We start from the raw sequence: 17,447 nt of genomic DNA, 5'->3' as shown, positions 1-17,447 counted from the left end.
CCCCTTCTTTCTTCTTCCCCCAGCTTTATATGCTGAGCATGATGTCCTATGGTGTGGAATATCCCTTTGGCCAGTTTGTGTCAGTTGTCCCAGCTGTGTCCCCTCCCAACTTCTTGTGCACCCCCAGCCTACTCGCTGGCTGGGTGGTATGAGAAGCAGAAAACAGCCTTGATGCTGTGTAAGCACTGCTCAGCAGTAACTAAAACACCCCTGTGTTATTAACACTTTTCAGCGCAAATCTAAAACATAGCATTATACAAGCTACTCTGAAGAAATTTAACTCTATCCCAGCCAAAACCAGTATAGCTGCTCACAAGACTTGAAAGAAACAGAACATAAAAATTAGCCTCTTTATCAGTTTAAAGGAAACCTAATCTTTGTGATCATGGCTGTGGTCTGAATCTATTAGACGTGTTCAGATTCAGTATCCTTGATGTCATTGTGAGATGACCTGAATAGTGGGCAATAAACTTTTGTATTATAATTCACATTTGAAGATACGTGCTCAGGAAGTAAAACCAGACAGACAATGTCTTGTGTCTATCTTTAAGCCAACAAGAGTCTATATAAAATGACAGGGGCATTTTTAGGAAAAGAAAGCAAGTAATGTTTTTCTAGTTAGCAGGTAACAGTGTGTCCCAAGATAACACAAGCTTAAGGGGCAGAAACAAGTGTGATTATTAAAGGCTACTGGGTTCTCAGTTCATACAAATTGAATTCTTTCATAGTCTGAAGGGCTATGGAAATCTAGCGAAGAGTGTAGACTGTTGAAATAAAATTAGCATGTAAAGTGATTTTATATACGCAGGAATATAGCCACAAAGTTTGAATTTGAGAAAGAAATCTCATTACTCATCTTGTAAAAGAAGTAATTTTTAAATTCTGTATTTGCTATCACTGACATAAAGGTTCTGCATATGAATAGTTTTTTTGTGATTGCCCAAAGATAGTGGATTATTGAATTGACAAAGATCTGTTCCATTCTCTCCTGCTTCTTCTTTTATAGGATAACTGATTTAGGAAATATTAAAAGAAGATTGTATTTATCAACGGTCCATAAGGAGTTATCTGTAACCCCTCTGCATGCAAAAATTCCTCTGTTTACCATCAAGCGCAAAATAGTAAGTACCTTGGGAATATTCCTTGAACTGTGGTTGAGCACGCTTTTTATATCAGAAATGTTTTATGTAAGTTTATAGACCTGTTGAAATTACCATTTGGTTTAGAATTCAGTTCCTGCCGATTCAAGATACATGTGTATGTCCCCTCTACTGGACGGTATCAGAACTACTTAATACTACTACTCTTCTACCCTTCTTCTAACATTAGGAGTTCATTCCCATTTTCCAAGATTAATGCTGTTTGTGATGTGTTTATCTCTCACTTCTGCTGTCTATTCAGCCTTTGTAAAGTTCTCTGTCTCTGTGTCCCCGGTGCTTCTTCATTATAGTGCTCCTGTTCATGTGTACCTTCTCCCGTAGTGACCTTTTATTACATTCACTGGAGCTGCAGGTAGACTGTAGCTGATGGCTACTTTCATGTGCTTCATGTTCTTACAGATTCTGGTATATATAAAACAACACATATGTCAAACTGGTGAAAATAAAACAATAGCCATCAGCTTCTCCCTGTTCCCTTCTCCCATGCCCAGCAACAACATATGGTAATAGCTGTCAGGATACAAAACCTGATGGTTACCATATAACCTTGTAAAGACTGAAGTCTCAACTACTGCTTTAGAAAGTCATTTGGACATGAGAATAGTTAGATTTCAAATATTTTAAAATATAACTATGCACCAAGAGAACTAAATAACAGTATGCTAAGTATCTGTGGATTTAAGGCTAGACATGTGAGAGAATATTTTACAAAAACCTCTGAAGTTATGACTTCTTTTAAGATAGTTTAGGTGAAGGTAGCTGTGATAATTTTAGATTTCAGGAGTTTTCTGCTTTGTGGGAAGAACTGGTTGGATTTTTTTCAAATGAATATGCATCAGATCATACCCCTGAAGTTGCCGTTAATTCAAGATCCACTGAAATGAAATTATTTTTCTTCAGTATAATTTCAGTTAGTTGGTCGGTGTCAGGCTAGCACAAATGTTTCAGGATTAAAGTATGCATAAATGTACACCAGGTTAAATTCCATCAGAATATGAACTTCAGTTATACATCTTAATTTAGATAATAAAACATTAATCAGAGATCCACCTAAACGCTCTGATCAGTTATAATGACAAAATATTTTAATAACCTTAACGCTTGACCAACCTTAAAGAGTAGGTCTGTATTTCTTAGTGTATCTGAATACAAGTCTGTCTTCTTTTAAATGGTTATCTGCCTTTTTATTGTTGCTTTTACTTAAAGGAGGGGGAGTATGCTGCTTTCGGTGATTAGATAGATCTTTTACATGGCTCTGATAGTTTAACTTATTGTATACACAGGCTGATCATTATTATCAGTATGATTGGTTGTGAATAAGGATATAATATGTTGTTTGTTCCATCAGTAGAACATAGTTTACATTTTCATATCCTAGCTTCCTGTATTGTATTCTTACAAATGATGCTATTTTTAAACCTCAGCAATAGAAATATCAGTTATAATTAAATACTGCATTTTCCATTCCATTGCTTGGTGTCTTCAAAACAAGTATTCCTTTCCTTCCAAAATTTCAGACTTAAAAGCTGAATAGTAATGTATGGACCTAATTTTTTTCTCAAAAAATATTTACTATTTGGCATTTAGAAACTAGTACTTTTACCTTGACTTTATAAGGAAATGAGGCATGAACGATCATTATGTCTTGGTATTCTTCTCCCTGAATAAAACTTCAACCCATTGATCAACTGAATTTTATATGTGAGTAATCATATCAAATATATTACAGTTGTGTAAATTTCATGAGAATGGTTACGTTTCTCCTCAAGGCCATTTCTGTTTATTTCCCGGTTATAGAAGATGTGTTAGCATCAGCTCATCCCTCACTAGATATCAGAATCGATGAGGAGATTAATTGTTAGGAACACCAGAACTATGAGCATATGTGTTTTTAAACATCAGAGACTCTAAACGCAAAACATAAAGCCACAAAGAAAACATACTTTGTTAGTTGTTCTGCTTGTGGCATTACTTGTTTTATATGAAACTTCTTTTTTTCTGGGAGAATAATGGAATTGTAATATGGTCCACATGCAAAATAGACACCTGTAACTGCTTATTTCTATATTATAAAAAATAGCAGTATACAAGAGTTGAATTAAGTGGAAAAACTTGAAACTGAGAGAATTGAAAGAGCTACTGAATTGTGCAGGAGAGTGTAGCACATTGATGTTAGTGTTCTAAAAGTGTTTCCTGAAACAAATGGAATAACTATCTAATGAGAATTAAAACATGTATTTAAGTAGGATCTTTAGCAACCTAGGCAGTTGTCATTATCTGATTTGTCTTTTGGAAATGTCTTATCAGGTATGGTTAACATTTATTATAAACAATGAGTAGTGGGGTCTTGTCCATGCTAGAAATTTGCCTGATAGTTTTCACTGTGGAAGGGGTGCAAGCTTTGGAGAGATCCTTTTTTTTTTTTTTTTTTTTTGAATCTCAGAAAGAAATCATCAAAGAATCTCCAGCTATAGCCTTTGGAGCACTTAAGCTGCAGTAACTTTAACTTATGAAGTAATATTGAATAACAATTTTTTTTCCCCCAGAAAACCTTCAATAAATATACTTTCTCACAAGTTAGCTGCAAAACATATTGTGGATATGCTGGGTAACAGAGCTCACTTGGGCTGGCAGTCACTAGGTCATATGTACTGATCTGTTTGTATAAATTGTTGTAAGTGCAAAAACAGCAATATCTTTTTTAATATCAAAATGTTATGCATTGTGAATCACAGCCTGTGATAATCTAATACTCCACAGAGACTTCATTTATAGAGAACGATACACTAATACTCTTCTGCAATGATTAGTGTTTGGGTTTTATTAAAGAGTATTGTTTCTCTTTTCTAGTGGTGCAATATGTGTATTGACTTGGTAGCATTCACCAGTGAAATATTCAGAGGAGCTGTCTTCCAGTCTTTGGATGGAATTAGTATTTCAGCTAACTGTAAACTGAGAAAGATCTTCACTTTAAAATCCAAGCCTCAAGATACAGCTGAGGAAGATGGTGTGTTATAATTACTGTGTAGCCTTAACCATAACTGTTCATATTATAAAATCAAAGCTTCTTAGTCATCAGATTGACAATTTGAAAGATTACATGATTTCATGAAAATTAAAGTGGTAGTACAGCACATTAAATCTGCTAGTGTTGGACTTTAGGCGACTGATTAAATATATGTGTACTCCTCTGTTTTAAACATTGACTTCCTTATAAGTATTTTATTGAAGAAATTCTGGCAAGATTTATCAAGTAGAGAGCTTGTTTTAACGAGGGTATCTTATGCTGATAGAAATCAGGTTTCAGCCAAGAAGAGAGTGTCTGAAAGGAAAGAGAGATACTTAAACTTAGCAGCATTTGCTGCTTGTTTTCTTAATTTTGGACATTAGCAGCTGATGAAAGATTTCTTCTTTAAATAACGCAAGACAAAAATGTAACAAAACAGTATTATAGGAAACAGAGCTATGAAACTATCATAAGCACCTCTCTGTGATCTTTAGTCCATTTATCCTAATGTGTCCTTGTTCATCAGGAAAGTAATACTGGCGGTGAGCTGAAAACTGAGAGATTATATTTGTAATAGAGCAGGATATTGGTCAAAGGTTTACCAGTCTCCAAACTAGCATCATAATCCTGAATCGTTATTTTCCAAGGGAGAGAACTTCATTCCTCACTGATATTTGCAGTAATAGAGGAGGAATTGAAAAAGCACAGCTGTCACTTTCTTATTTTAGAGGAACCCTAGGTATAGGTCAGCTTCGATTTCATTCAAATTTTCATGTTGTGGCTTTTAAAGAACACACATGAAAAAAGGGTTCTTGTTTCTGAAGAAGGGATAGTTAGCAGTATTGTAAGTGTAACAAAATGTATCTTCCATTTGGAAAACCTAAACCAATAAGGGAGAGTATGTGATCATTGTGATTACTCCTCTTTTTTTTTGTTGGTGAGGTTGGAAAAAAAAATTAATTCAAAAAATTACTGCAGAGAGAATCTGGTAAATTCTCAGTAGAAACTGCAGTTAGAGGCCTCACTGGCTTTAAATTAATTTAATTCCATCAGTGCATTGTTTTCTGTCTTCCATTCTAAACAGTTTTTGAAATGTGTGTAAATGTTCTAAATGAGTTCCAAAATTCCAAAATGTAGTTAACATAATGAGTAGACAGCTTTAATAAACTGTTTGCATGGTAAATTATTGCACTTTTAATTACTGGATTATCAATTCTATGATTATTACACAGCTGGTGGGCATAGTATTTTCTGTATGCTTATGAATTTCCTTATCTAGGCAAGTCTTAAAATTACATTACAGCTTAAGGTTTGGCTGTGTTAAAATAACTCTATACTTCATACCCAATTACAGAAAAACAGTAGTAGTTTGTTGTTGTTATTAATTAACTTTCAGTTAACAATCATGATTTGATAAAGCTTTTTTCCTCTCAGATGATTGGACCACTTAGTTGAGCTCCACTGAATGCAGTGACATTGCAACTTGTAATGAGGGTCGAGTTCTTTGCTTAAACCTCCTTGGTGGTGGAAGTAGTGATTTCAAGGTGCAATGTGTGTGTTACTCTTTCTTAGTAGCTCATATACAGTATGTTTTGCATTCTTAAAATGATAGCAAGTGGAAAGGAGAAACAACATATACTAAGAAATTATTTCTGTATGAGATCATTGAGATAGAAGAGGAAAGAATTCATCTTCTCTGCCCCGAGATACTGAGGCATACAGGCTTGATATATACCTAGTTTCTGGTTTCCATAGTAATCCGGAGGTTATGTATGAGGTTTTTGTCACTAAGTTTTGTGTTACAGCAGTAAATAATGTAATGGCTTGGTGAAAAAATGGTTGGAAAAATATGTCCACTACTGAAATATAACATGGGACACTTCAATTTTTCTATTAGGATCTCAATACTTGATCCATTATTTGTGTTTAGTTTTGGGGTTATGTTTTCCTCTTCTTATCCTTGGAAAAGAGGCTAATCTTCATTAGCTTGCTATATTCAAGTCTTATGAAATTTGGAAGGAATTTGCATCAGAACATCAGGAATGGTTCTGACTCTGGATACCTTTCTTCATAGAGAATAACTTTCATAAACTCAGTCTATATTGATTGTCAAAGGGCAAGCAGAGAGAATCAGATCACATTCTGCTAGGTTGGGTTGACAGCTTTTTAGTTTATCATGAAAGTGTAATGGTGTCCAAAGTTTGAAATTAAAGCTTGTCAAATTCTTTATTTACATATATGGAACTTCTCTATCTGCTGCTTCAGTCCCACTGATATAAATACCATTTTCAGATGTTCATTTTGTCTGAAAATCAGTATATCGGTATTAGAATTAAAGCTGAGTTGTAATAAAAATTAACAAAATGTATTTTGTGATTCTGTTTTGCTTGTTCACTTGCCAAGTCAAGGAAGTTGATTTACTATGGCTATTCCAGCCATTAGTCCATATTTCTTAGTTTAAATGTATTCAAATTTTTTGGCCTAAAAAAATGCACAATATAATTTTAAATTTTACGTGTTATTGTCTTAAAAGTGAACAATTGCAGCAAATTTTTCAAGTGACCGTAATCTATTAAATCGTTATAACCATATGAACTAAAGTATATGTAATCTAACAAATAATGTAAGTCAAATTTAATTCTGTTGTGTCATCTGAGTGAAGTAAAGCCCGTGTTTTTTGATTCTAGATATGTGTGTTGTTCCATTTATGCCATATAAGCCCACAGATGTTATTCCTCGAACCTGTCAGCTAAATACAGATGTGCCACAAGTTACACAATTGCTGAACCTGACTAAAATTCACAAGCCAGAAATAAAATGCAGGAGATACCCACTAACAGTGCAAGAAACAGGTATTACGTTGTATTAAAATACTGTGAATACAATCTCTACAGTATGCATACAAATAATGGATTTTTTTGTAAAACTGTATGTTCCGGTGTCATAGACACATAGACATATATCTGTTCTATAGTTTGAGATCTATGTGCAGCCTGAACAATTCTAATTCAAGCGTGGGATTTATAGCAACAATATTTGAGGTATGTCTTTTGAATGTACGTTGAAGTGTGGCTGTTCAGTTGTTACACTTCTTTTTAAAGTATGTTTACATTAATGAAACTCTTCTAACAGTATGACCACGCATAGTCTCCTCAGTTTATACTCTGAAAAAGGAAATCTTGTCTTATTGGTGTCTTGAAGTTATTTGAATGTTTCTGTAAGCTAGAAGATAAAGCATATAATTTAGACTGTGACAGCATTGCATAGAAGAGATTTATGGAAGAAGCTAGGCAGTCGTGTGTCAAGATACAAACTATTGACTTGGATAAAAATTAAGAGACAGAAAGCAAGCAGAGGTTCAAATTTAAAATTTTCATTAGAGCTGAAGGCTAACAGCAGGAGGCCTTAGAAGTTTTTTGTTATGAATAATCTCAAAAGAGAAGTGAATAACGTGGGAGCAAAATTTTCGTATGATACAGATACTAGGTTAGTAAAGAGTGGGACTTCAGAGAGTTTTGAACTTGTAAGATGGCCAGTCCCCTATGTACTTTTTCATGAAAAACACTACAGAGCAGGTAATGTGCAGGAACCATACTTTGCTAAACAAAGTTTCAGTTTGCTATTTTTATTTCTTGTGGCCACTGTGTTGAAAAATTATGAGCTAGGGGCCACTGTACTAGGTAAATGTGTAAAATGATACCATGTAAAATCTAGCTTTGATAAATGCAAAGGATTGTACCTTGGGGATAAATGTTAACTACAGTTAAGCTTTAAAGTGTCAAAATTAAATGAGTCAAAGAAGGAAAGTTATCATCACCATAGATACAGCTCAGTGGAATTCTCAGATTAATATGTAGCTACATTTTAAAAAAAACTAAGATACTGGGTAGCAGGAAGTTCAAATTCATATGAAATGGAAAAGGTATCAAACCTTTAAATAAATCATTTTGCATTATTATCTGAAATACTTTATAGATTGTCAGTTAAACCATCTCAGAAAAGTTTTTACAGACAGAGAAGTGATTCAGAGAGAAGCAGCATGAATGAAAAAGTCTCACATGAAGAGATGCTGAAAACATTAAAAATTGGTTTAAGGGAGTTTATGAAGTAACTAGTGATACAAAGAAAGTTCAATAAAAGCTGCTTTTCCTATCTCATGGCACAAAAACAAGACATCATTTGATGTGATGATGCAGTTGAAAATTAAAAACTGATAAAAGAAAATACCATGTTCACAGAATATGATTAAAATATGGAATCCACTGCTACAATAAGCTGGTGAAGTAAAGAAATTTGTATGATTCCAAAATCAGTTGGCCATTTTATACGGGTAAGAATAATGTCCATGTCGTCGTATTTAGCACCAGTGAAAATGTGAAGGGAAAATTGAATCTTGTACTTCTAGGTTTTTCCAACCTTACTCTAAGAACTGTGGTGAAGGCAGATTATTTCATAAATCCCTACTGAAATTATCTTGTGCCATTTCTGAAGCATTTGGTTTTGGTCATTGTTTGAAGCTGGATGTTAGACAGATTATTGGCCTGTTCTAGAATACCATTTCCTGTGTTTTTATATTTAAATTGGCATGTCTGTCTGCGTAAGATTTGTAAGCCAAGAATCAGTAGAAACTGAACTGTAGAAGCAAATGGCAAGATTTGAATGTGAAATTGCTTAACTAGACTTGGGTCAGACAATTGACTGCTTTTTACTAAAGCTGCTATTTTGCTTTAAAACTATGTATTGCTTCCTACCTGCAGTAAAGTCAATAGCAAAATTTCACTAAGACAAATGTCTTTACAGTCCTTAATGTTTTGATTCAAAATAATGAATATCTCTTTAAAACAATTTTGTAATGAGAAAGATTGTCATTAAATAACAGCAATAGAATAAGAGACATAGATTGTTTGTGTTCATTAATGGAACTCCGTAGTTGTAAATTTACTCATAAACAGTAGTGGTCTTAAGGTAGCTGTGTAAAGAATGAAATACAATTTTCAGCTATTGACAGGTTTTTTTCTGGTTGAACAAAATCAAGTTTTTTAAATCAGTTGTTTTGAGTTTTGAAGACATCATCTACATTTCCAATGAGGAAATAAATCAATGTAGAAAAAATCCGTATTTCTCACAAGTAGTACATTTCATTGATTAAAATTCTAAACATATCAAAAATATAATTTCCTCACTTCCAGGATATTACTGCTTTTGTAAATCCAGTTGCACGTTAACTAATCTGTACTCTTTTTTTTTAAAGTTATTCTGTAGATCCATTTGCAACAGTAAATATCCTAGAATATGTGCAAGCACTTCTTAAAAAAGAGGGTTATAATGGATTTTAAAATGAGAATATTTTGTATGCTCTTATTCATGTCCTTCATGGAGAACTGATAATTTCGCCCCTTTTAAAATGTTGAATTGATTGTTATTTTCAGCTTAAACTTGAAAAGTACATAAACTTCTTACTGCTAGAGCTTAGAAAAATACACAGGTGAAATCTCTCTCTGTAGGCACCCTCTTTCCTCTACTCTTTTGTTACATTATTATTGGCTTCTGTACGAGACACAAGACTAAGCCTTTAATTTGGACCATATAATAATTGCAATGTCTTACTAAAGTTTTTCATTTTCCCCTTACTCTGTACCACCTTTTGAGTCATTGATTCATCATACTAAAACAGGATAGTAGAACATCTTTTGAGAAGGAAGTAGATCTGAAGTAGCTTAGAAGTGGGTCTGAACAAGCAAATTAGATAAAAAATCCATTTCCAATACATCTTCATCGGTGTAGGCAATGTTAGAAGTGGTGCTGTAGGTAAGGAAGATACATTTTTATTCCACTGTTTTTAGTATTTTCTCAGTCTTGAGGATTCTCATCTTTAGTGTTTGAATTCAGTGAATAATCATTTCCACCATTTCTGTTAAAATGCTCTGGAAATACATGTGTAAAGTATTGACCAAAGGAATAAGATAAATTACAGGGGATGATAACTGCTGGTGAAGTTTAATATTATAAAAGACAAGACTATTACAGCCAACAATAGTATTTAACGTGTAGCATCTCATGAAGCTCTAAAGAAAAATAAACTTTGAAAGAAGTATTTCTTTGAGAACAACCTTAATAATATGAAAGGTTTAAGAAAATACTTTTTAAACAACTTCTTTTCTGCTTTTACCGGAATATGAAAAAAACAACTCATAAAGATTTTATCATCTGCACTAAGCTACCATGCTGATGCTTTTTCAAGTAGTTAACTTTTGCTCTCTCTTGATATACCTCATTAGTAAAGGCAGACTGTCCTACAGCAGTTGAAATGAATAGGAGGGGGTTTAAATTTTTGCTTAGAGTAAGACCCTTCATACATTTCCTTATTTAAATTACATTCAGCTTTTTTTACATGCAAGTACCATTTTTGTAATATTAAAGGGTAAATAATATTTTTAGAGTATTATTGCCCTACAAGTAGTCAAGCCAAAGTTCTGTTGTGAAGTTTGATTGTAAGTTTGCTTTTGAAATAGCAGAGGAAACACTGGAATTCAGTTTCTCAATGACTGTATTCAAAAATCAATAGTTCTTGGCTGGATTGTCAAAATATGAGGGACTGTAAAACTTAAGTTAGTACAATAGTGTGAATGATGTATCTAAACAGAAAAATGAATGTTTGTTTAAAACAAGACTCAGGTTTTACCATCTGGACTACAAAGATATATAGCCCTTAGGTATGTATAGTAAAATAATTAATTATTACATCTCTGACCTGCATGAAAATGAAATGCCTTCAGTTTAAGGTTTAATCTTTATTTTTAATCCCATCTTATGAACATAGCATGTGTTCTTCCAGACATGCTATTCAAATTTCAGAAGTTGGCCTTCTTGAAAATGGAAGCTTTGGTATGTTTAAGTACATTTTAATTGGAAAACGTTCTTTTTATCTGCTAAACTTTGATATTTGATAATCAAAAGCACAAATTATTTTTAGTATCATCCACTTTTAATTACACATATTATTTCATTATGCCATCAACACACTGTTATGTGTAGATGTAGGTAATTAATTAAAATCAATTAATGTGTTCATAAAGAGAGATTTTCATGCAAATCAGCTTTTATAATTGGAGCTAACAACATCCCAAGGTAGTCAGCAAATTAAAGAAATTGATGTTAAACCAAGACAGGTCATCTAATCTTGTGAAATGGCAGCTGTTAGCAGCAACCAAATGTCACATCAGGAAAAAGGGAAGAAAGTAATGGCAGAAAGTAGCTTCTTTTGTGCTTATTAGTACAGTAAATTATGATATTTGGGGGCTAATGCATAATCGTTCTTTCATTTCCTTGATGACACTGGAAATAAAGCTGATCTTGAAATAAGATTAAATAATTCTACGAAAAATGCTTAGGAGAATCGACAAAATATTTTGTTTCTACTTTACTGATGTATGAAGGTGTCAGATCTCTAAAGTGAGATAGCAATTTAACACTGAAGTTGTAGCAAGAAAAAATCTTCAGACATTGTAAATTTTAACTATAAATTAATGTGAAGATACCCTTTTTTATCAGCTCAGGAAAGGAGAATTCACTGACAATCTTGGGGAATTAAAAAAGAAGAAAATAGCTATTACATGCAGTTCTGCAACCCTGGTGATGAAATTAATATGTAACCGTTTACTGTCCTTCCCTTTTAAATTTTTTTCAGAACATTCACCTGCATTCCATAGTTAGTTTTTGTTTGTCTTGCAGACTGGTTGGCATTTTCTGTGCTTGAAAAGAATTACAAAAATATATCTACATTTTTAAACACTAAAAAAATAAATAATGAAAGGGGTAGGACATTTTAACAGGTATAGAGTATGTTTGCAATACTAGGGGTCAGCCCTGGTATTACAGTAGATTCAGTAATTTCAAAAAGCAAGCTACATGTAGATAGTTCTCCTCTGAGCTGTGAGTGATACCTTGACAGTCTTGCCTCAGTTTTCTTGTGTTATTATTTATTTATTCTGTTATTTATTGGAGTTGTTTTTTCTTCCTGTCAGAAGCTAGGTTTTCATTGAAGTTCTAAAGAAATCATGCAAACCAATTTTTTTTTTTGTTTATAAATAGCCCCTTTTTAAATAAATCTTTAAAGCCAAGGAGATTAGAAATATGTCTATATAATAGACCAAAAGTTTCTTGCTTGTATGTTGACACACTTTTATAAAATATGCGTTTGCTATTCCTACATATTTCTAGGGATTGTGCTATAAAGGAACATAATTTTTATGTATGTCTAGTATTCATAATTCTCTTATTTCAGTTTATTTGAAAAAAGTATTAATATTTATTCTTTGTAAGTACTGTAATTTTTTTAGAACTTTTTTTTTAACTTAGGTAGCTTGGTTAATAGAGGACAAGGCAATATACGCAGCAGTAAAACTCAGCATGTATCACATATTGCATTTGGATCAAAGATCCTTGGGCCACCTCCATCTTCAAACAGAAGAGTCGGTACAAGGGTATCTGGAGAGGTAAGAAAGCTTAAATTACAACAAAACTGCTGGCATTTCTGCCAAGGAAGAGATTGACAAGCAGAGGAGTCACACTGAAGGTTTTCTTCAGAACTGATGTGAGGCTGTGTCTGGAGTACTGTGTTTGGTCGTGGACCCCCAGTGCGAGAGATACTGTAACATCCAGTGGAGGGCAAGTAAAATGCTTGGGTGGCTCCAGCACACGACATGGGTTTGTTCAGCCCGCAGAAGAGAAGGCTAAGGGAGAATCTAGTTGCTATTTTCAACTAATGCAGGGTTGTAGAGAAAACAGGCCCAGATTCTTCTAAGAGGTGCAGTGATAGGACAAGAGGCAGCAGGCCCAAATTGCAGGGAAGCTCTGACTGGGTATAACTATAAAGTAAAGTGGTTCGGTACTGGAACAGGGTCACAGGGAACTTGTGGAATTTCAAGACTTTCAAAGATAACAAAAATTGACTGGAACAGGCTGATCTAATTTCAGCATTAGGCCTACAGAAGTCTCTTCCTTCTGAAATTATTCTGTGATTTCTTATCATTCTTATTTTTCTGAATTTTTTGTTCTAGAATGCTGAAATTTGCGTGTGTGTGTAAATATTTTTCCTTATGAGAGCTATGATGCAGAGCAGAAACTCTGCATTTTGGTATGCTCTAAGTGGATGATAGTCAGCCATAGAGTAGCTCATGAGATGCTGTCAATTACAATGCCAGGGAAAACAGCTGGTCTCACTCTGCCAGCAAACAATATGCAGGTTTTAGGCATCTGGTCAGGACTACAATTCCCAGTTTAACACCGTGAATAAAGGATCCAGCCAAAGGAAGTAGACTCTTCTGTAGGAGGTCAATTGAAAACTAAGACGTAAAATGAGATTCCTTTCTCTGAAGAAGAAAGGACTCCTCCTGAGGTCTAGAATAGCCACAAGTTTCACTGTCTTTTTATCCAGATAGTGAATTTTAATTTTTTTTCCCTTTTCTTTGCCTTGTTTTCCTTTCACTCAGTGAAAAAACCCTGCCTGTTACTAGACTGTAAAGATTGAAGATACCACATAGAACTGTACCTACCATAAAGTTTCCTGAAAAGATAATATTTTAAAAAAGAAAAAATTTGGAAACATTTATTTGAAAAATAAGCTTAATTCAAAATGTGTGTCTACCTTTGAGTATTTTGAAAGCTGTTACATTTTTGTCTTTCATTAAGAAAATAATGTCTTTCAAGGTAACAAAGACCTGGGGTAGCAAAAGTAATAGATCACGCCGACTTCAAAGTTCAGGAAAGGGAACTGAATCTGTACAAGTCATTGAGAGATTGGAGCTATCGTTCTCACCATGCAATGATTCTTTAGATCAAGGAGGCAAAAGAAATACCCACCAAACAACTAAAGATGTATCTCAAAATGGTAAGAGCATAAAGCAAAGAATATGTAGAGTTCACAAACTGCCAACATTTTTGCATGATTCTGACTTCAGAATGTAAGATTTAATTCTCTGTTTTTCTAATCCTTTATCTACCTTGTTAATTACTGAAGACATTTATATTAAATCATGACTTATTCTACTGTATGAGCTTGAATAAATGCTCACTCTCTCTGCAGGTATTTGTGTTGTAAGTGTTTGAGCCAGGGATCACCGCCTGCTGGCAGTAGCCACAGGTTATACACATATTCTGCTTTCTCTCATGCTGTGTATATAACTGGGCTACTGCAGTGGTTCTTGATTATTTTGCAGACTTTTGCAAGCCTGTTTTGTATAACTTCTATGGTTTGCCCTTCTTCCATACCTAGTGTTAAATTTTTACTTTCTTGTGACTCTCATATTCCTGCTGCCCTACAAGATTCCCGTGCTGTTTGGAAGATGTTTGTATCCCAGGATAATGCTCCGTATGCTGTTTTTCCATGCCTCAGGTAAGAAAAGCACACAATATGAGTGTTCACAGGCATTTCATAAGCTTCTGGGTTGTATTTCAGACCCTGCAATTCAGACTCAGAAAAACTCTGAGAGTGGAAGAGCAGATTTTCAGCTTGCCTCACGACAAGGACCATCAGCAGACAAGAACAGTCATAGAAGATTATCTCCAAAAAATGCAGCCAAAAACACATGGGAGATAACCAGTGGTATGGTGCTCATTTTATGTTATTTTACATCTCAGTTATATGTGGCGTGGGGGACTATCTATTGTAAATTTCAAAGAACCCAGAAGCAGTTCACATAAAATATAACTGTCTGTGTTGTGGGGGATTATGGAAATCAAACACCCTGCAACCGAATTGCTTTTGAGCATTGATAAAGATTTGCAGGATGAAGCAGAGTACCAGAGCAGTGAATTAATAAAAAAGGAAAAATTCCATGCTCTCATGATTAAAGGGAAAGAACTAAAAATAATTTATTCTTTAAATCCTTATTAAATTTAATGCTAAAGACGCCAAACATCAAATGTGTGAGAAATTTTACTTGTCCCAGATAAGAGTTTATGATATTAATTATGGTACCCATGTAATGTCAGGGGTTTTTTGTTTTGTTTTTAAAGTTCAGTGGTGAATTTTCTTTTTTTCTTATTCACAGAAAGACACCTCATCTTATGTTTTTTTTTTTCCCTTTCCCACCTATCTGCCAAAAGGTGTGGTTATTTTTTGTCATACGGTGTCAATCAACTAGCTTTGCATGTGTCTGGAAAGTACGTTATTGTGGCAAAAATGCCCTTGTCTCTATGAAAAAGTAGTGTTACTTTCTATTAAAAGGCATAGCCACCAACTTGTAAAGTAGGCAGACTACTCAAATCTGCTCAAAATTGACCAAAGAAGTTTTTCTTCACATTGTGAGTTATTTCCATTTTGTTTAATCTTTGGGATGTTTAGAAGCAATTATATACTATGACAATGTCAGTAATCTGTAATTGCTATTATGGGTTTCATAATTTGACTGAAACAGATGTAAGATGCTAAGGCAAGTAGAGCCTTCTGGAGAATTTCTAAATTACTTCCTATGTACCTGAATTTTGAGGATTCTGAGGCAGGAATCACTGTCTTACTTGTTCTTCATCTAGAATACCAGGGCCTCTATCTAGTGGTAGAATTTCAGAAAAATTAATCAACACTTGTTACTTTATGTAAATACAAGTGATATGAAAAGACAGAGACTTAGGGCAGTAGACAGGCATGTGTAAATGCCCTATTGTAAATTCAGAAGCAGAGAACTGAGGAAGAAAGCTATGTATAAACACTGCTATTTTATTGTTTGTGTTTGTGTGAATGAAAACTGTTTCTATATAGTCTTAATTGTGTGTACAGGCAGATAAAAGTCACCATGTGAGTTTATAAGTTACAATTCTCCAAACTTTTTTTTTCCATATTTTGATTGCTTGGCACTGGTAGCTCAGTTTGCAGATTTCAGTTTCTTTTCGATACATGAAGACATCTAACTATATGTAGATGACTTAATGGTTTCTTTATCCTGTAGTACTGGATTCATCTGTGTTGAAGACCTTCCTATAGGCAACCTATTTATCAAGGAAAGTCCTCTTCTATGCTCTGTTCTGAACTTCTTCCAAAGTGGGATAAACTTAACCTCAGAGAATGATAGGCGTTCTTTGAGGAAAAGTTCACGGAGAAGGGGGGGAAATTCAGAAGCAGAAACATCTAACAAAAAATGAGGAACCTAATAATTTTAAATAAAATTGCACCATTCAACATATACAGCTGCATAAAATACTGTACAAATCATTTACAAAAGAAAGTGAAGTGTACACTGATGTTACCAGATGAGAGAACAAAAACGTTTCTACCCGTTTCTTACCAAACTGTTTCACATTTGCATTCACATTTTAAAAACAAATACCTTTCTAATAAAAGCAAAGAAATTATGATTTCTGTGATAACTGGTGTTGTAGCTGCTATTCATGCACACTGTCAGGATTGTAACCCCATACACCTCAGGACTGATGTTCTAGTCAGGAAACCCAACAACTGATCTTGCCCCGTAGTGAACAACCACAAGCTTGGTTCAGTGGTGATGACTCAGCCAAAAGCATAGTCCTGACACTTCTGACAACGTGTTAGTGTACATACACCTGTGAGAAGTCATTGGCACAAAACCACATTCCCCAAGCAAGTGCAAGCTTACATGGGTTCTGGCTCCCTATTTATACTCTGGTCAAAACAAGTTATATCAACAAGAATCTATCATACACTATTCTTATCACCAGGCATTTAGTATTCTTGAGCCCTGTGCAACCATATCCTATGGTGATCTTGGCACAGTGCTGCACTTGTTCTGCCATTAGCTTGAGTAAATATTAATTTAAATTTCATGGGGGGAGGGGAGCTTTCATAGGTGATCTTATTACCTTAGAGGTTAGTCGCTGCTATTTATAATAATATCTTTTAGATTCATTATAGAGCTCAAATCAGCATGTCTTCTATAGCAGGTGTGCAGTACCTTTACAAAGGTAAATTGTTTTTTAAGCAAGGGAAAAAATAAAATGAGTGAGCATTGTTTATAGTTCGCCAGTCTTATTTATGCAATGCTGAAACCTTCATTAAAATGTTACGCTGCAATTAAAAGCTTTAGCATAAGTCTGACTGTGTAGAAGAACTAATTAGATGTTTAGGTGATCATTCTTGCATTTATCTTGTTTGCTGCAATGTTGTGATTACACAGTAATTTGCGTATTTTGCTAAGAAGATACTCCAAATTGTTCATTACAATTGACATGGAAATGCTGAGTTAAAAAGAAATTCCAGTATAGTTTGTGGTGGAGAGATAATAGGATTTGGTTTGGTCCAAAACACCTCA

The 17,447-nt window shown here is 34.2% G+C and overlaps 1 protein-coding gene across 5 annotated transcripts in view; it reads left to right on the top strand.

Annotated features, from left to right (window-relative positions):
• The window catches only part of CFAP20DC (CFAP20 domain containing), an 86,758-nt gene that overhangs the window by 25,687 nt on the left and 43,624 nt on the right, over positions 1-17,447 (top strand). For 4 of the 5 annotated variants that reach the window (XM_076346529.1, XM_076346533.1, XM_076346530.1 and 1 more), the window contains 6 exons: positions 1,007-1,121; positions 4,011-4,167; positions 6,855-7,019; positions 12,526-12,662; positions 13,876-14,056; positions 14,624-14,770. In XM_076346529.1, coding sequence (XP_076202644.1) covers positions 1,007-1,121; positions 4,011-4,167; positions 6,855-7,019; positions 12,526-12,662; positions 13,876-14,056; positions 14,624-14,770 — 902 coding nt within the window. The other variant, XM_076346532.1, reaches the window with a different exon arrangement.

Source organism: Aptenodytes patagonicus, chromosome 8, assembly GCF_965638725.1.
Source record: "Aptenodytes patagonicus chromosome 8, bAptPat1.pri.cur, whole genome shotgun sequence".
NCBI lineage: Eukaryota > Metazoa > Chordata > Aves > Sphenisciformes > Spheniscidae > Aptenodytes > Aptenodytes patagonicus.
The sequence above is the reverse complement of the archived record's forward strand: the minus strand, read 5'-3'. Positions and strand labels throughout refer to the sequence as shown.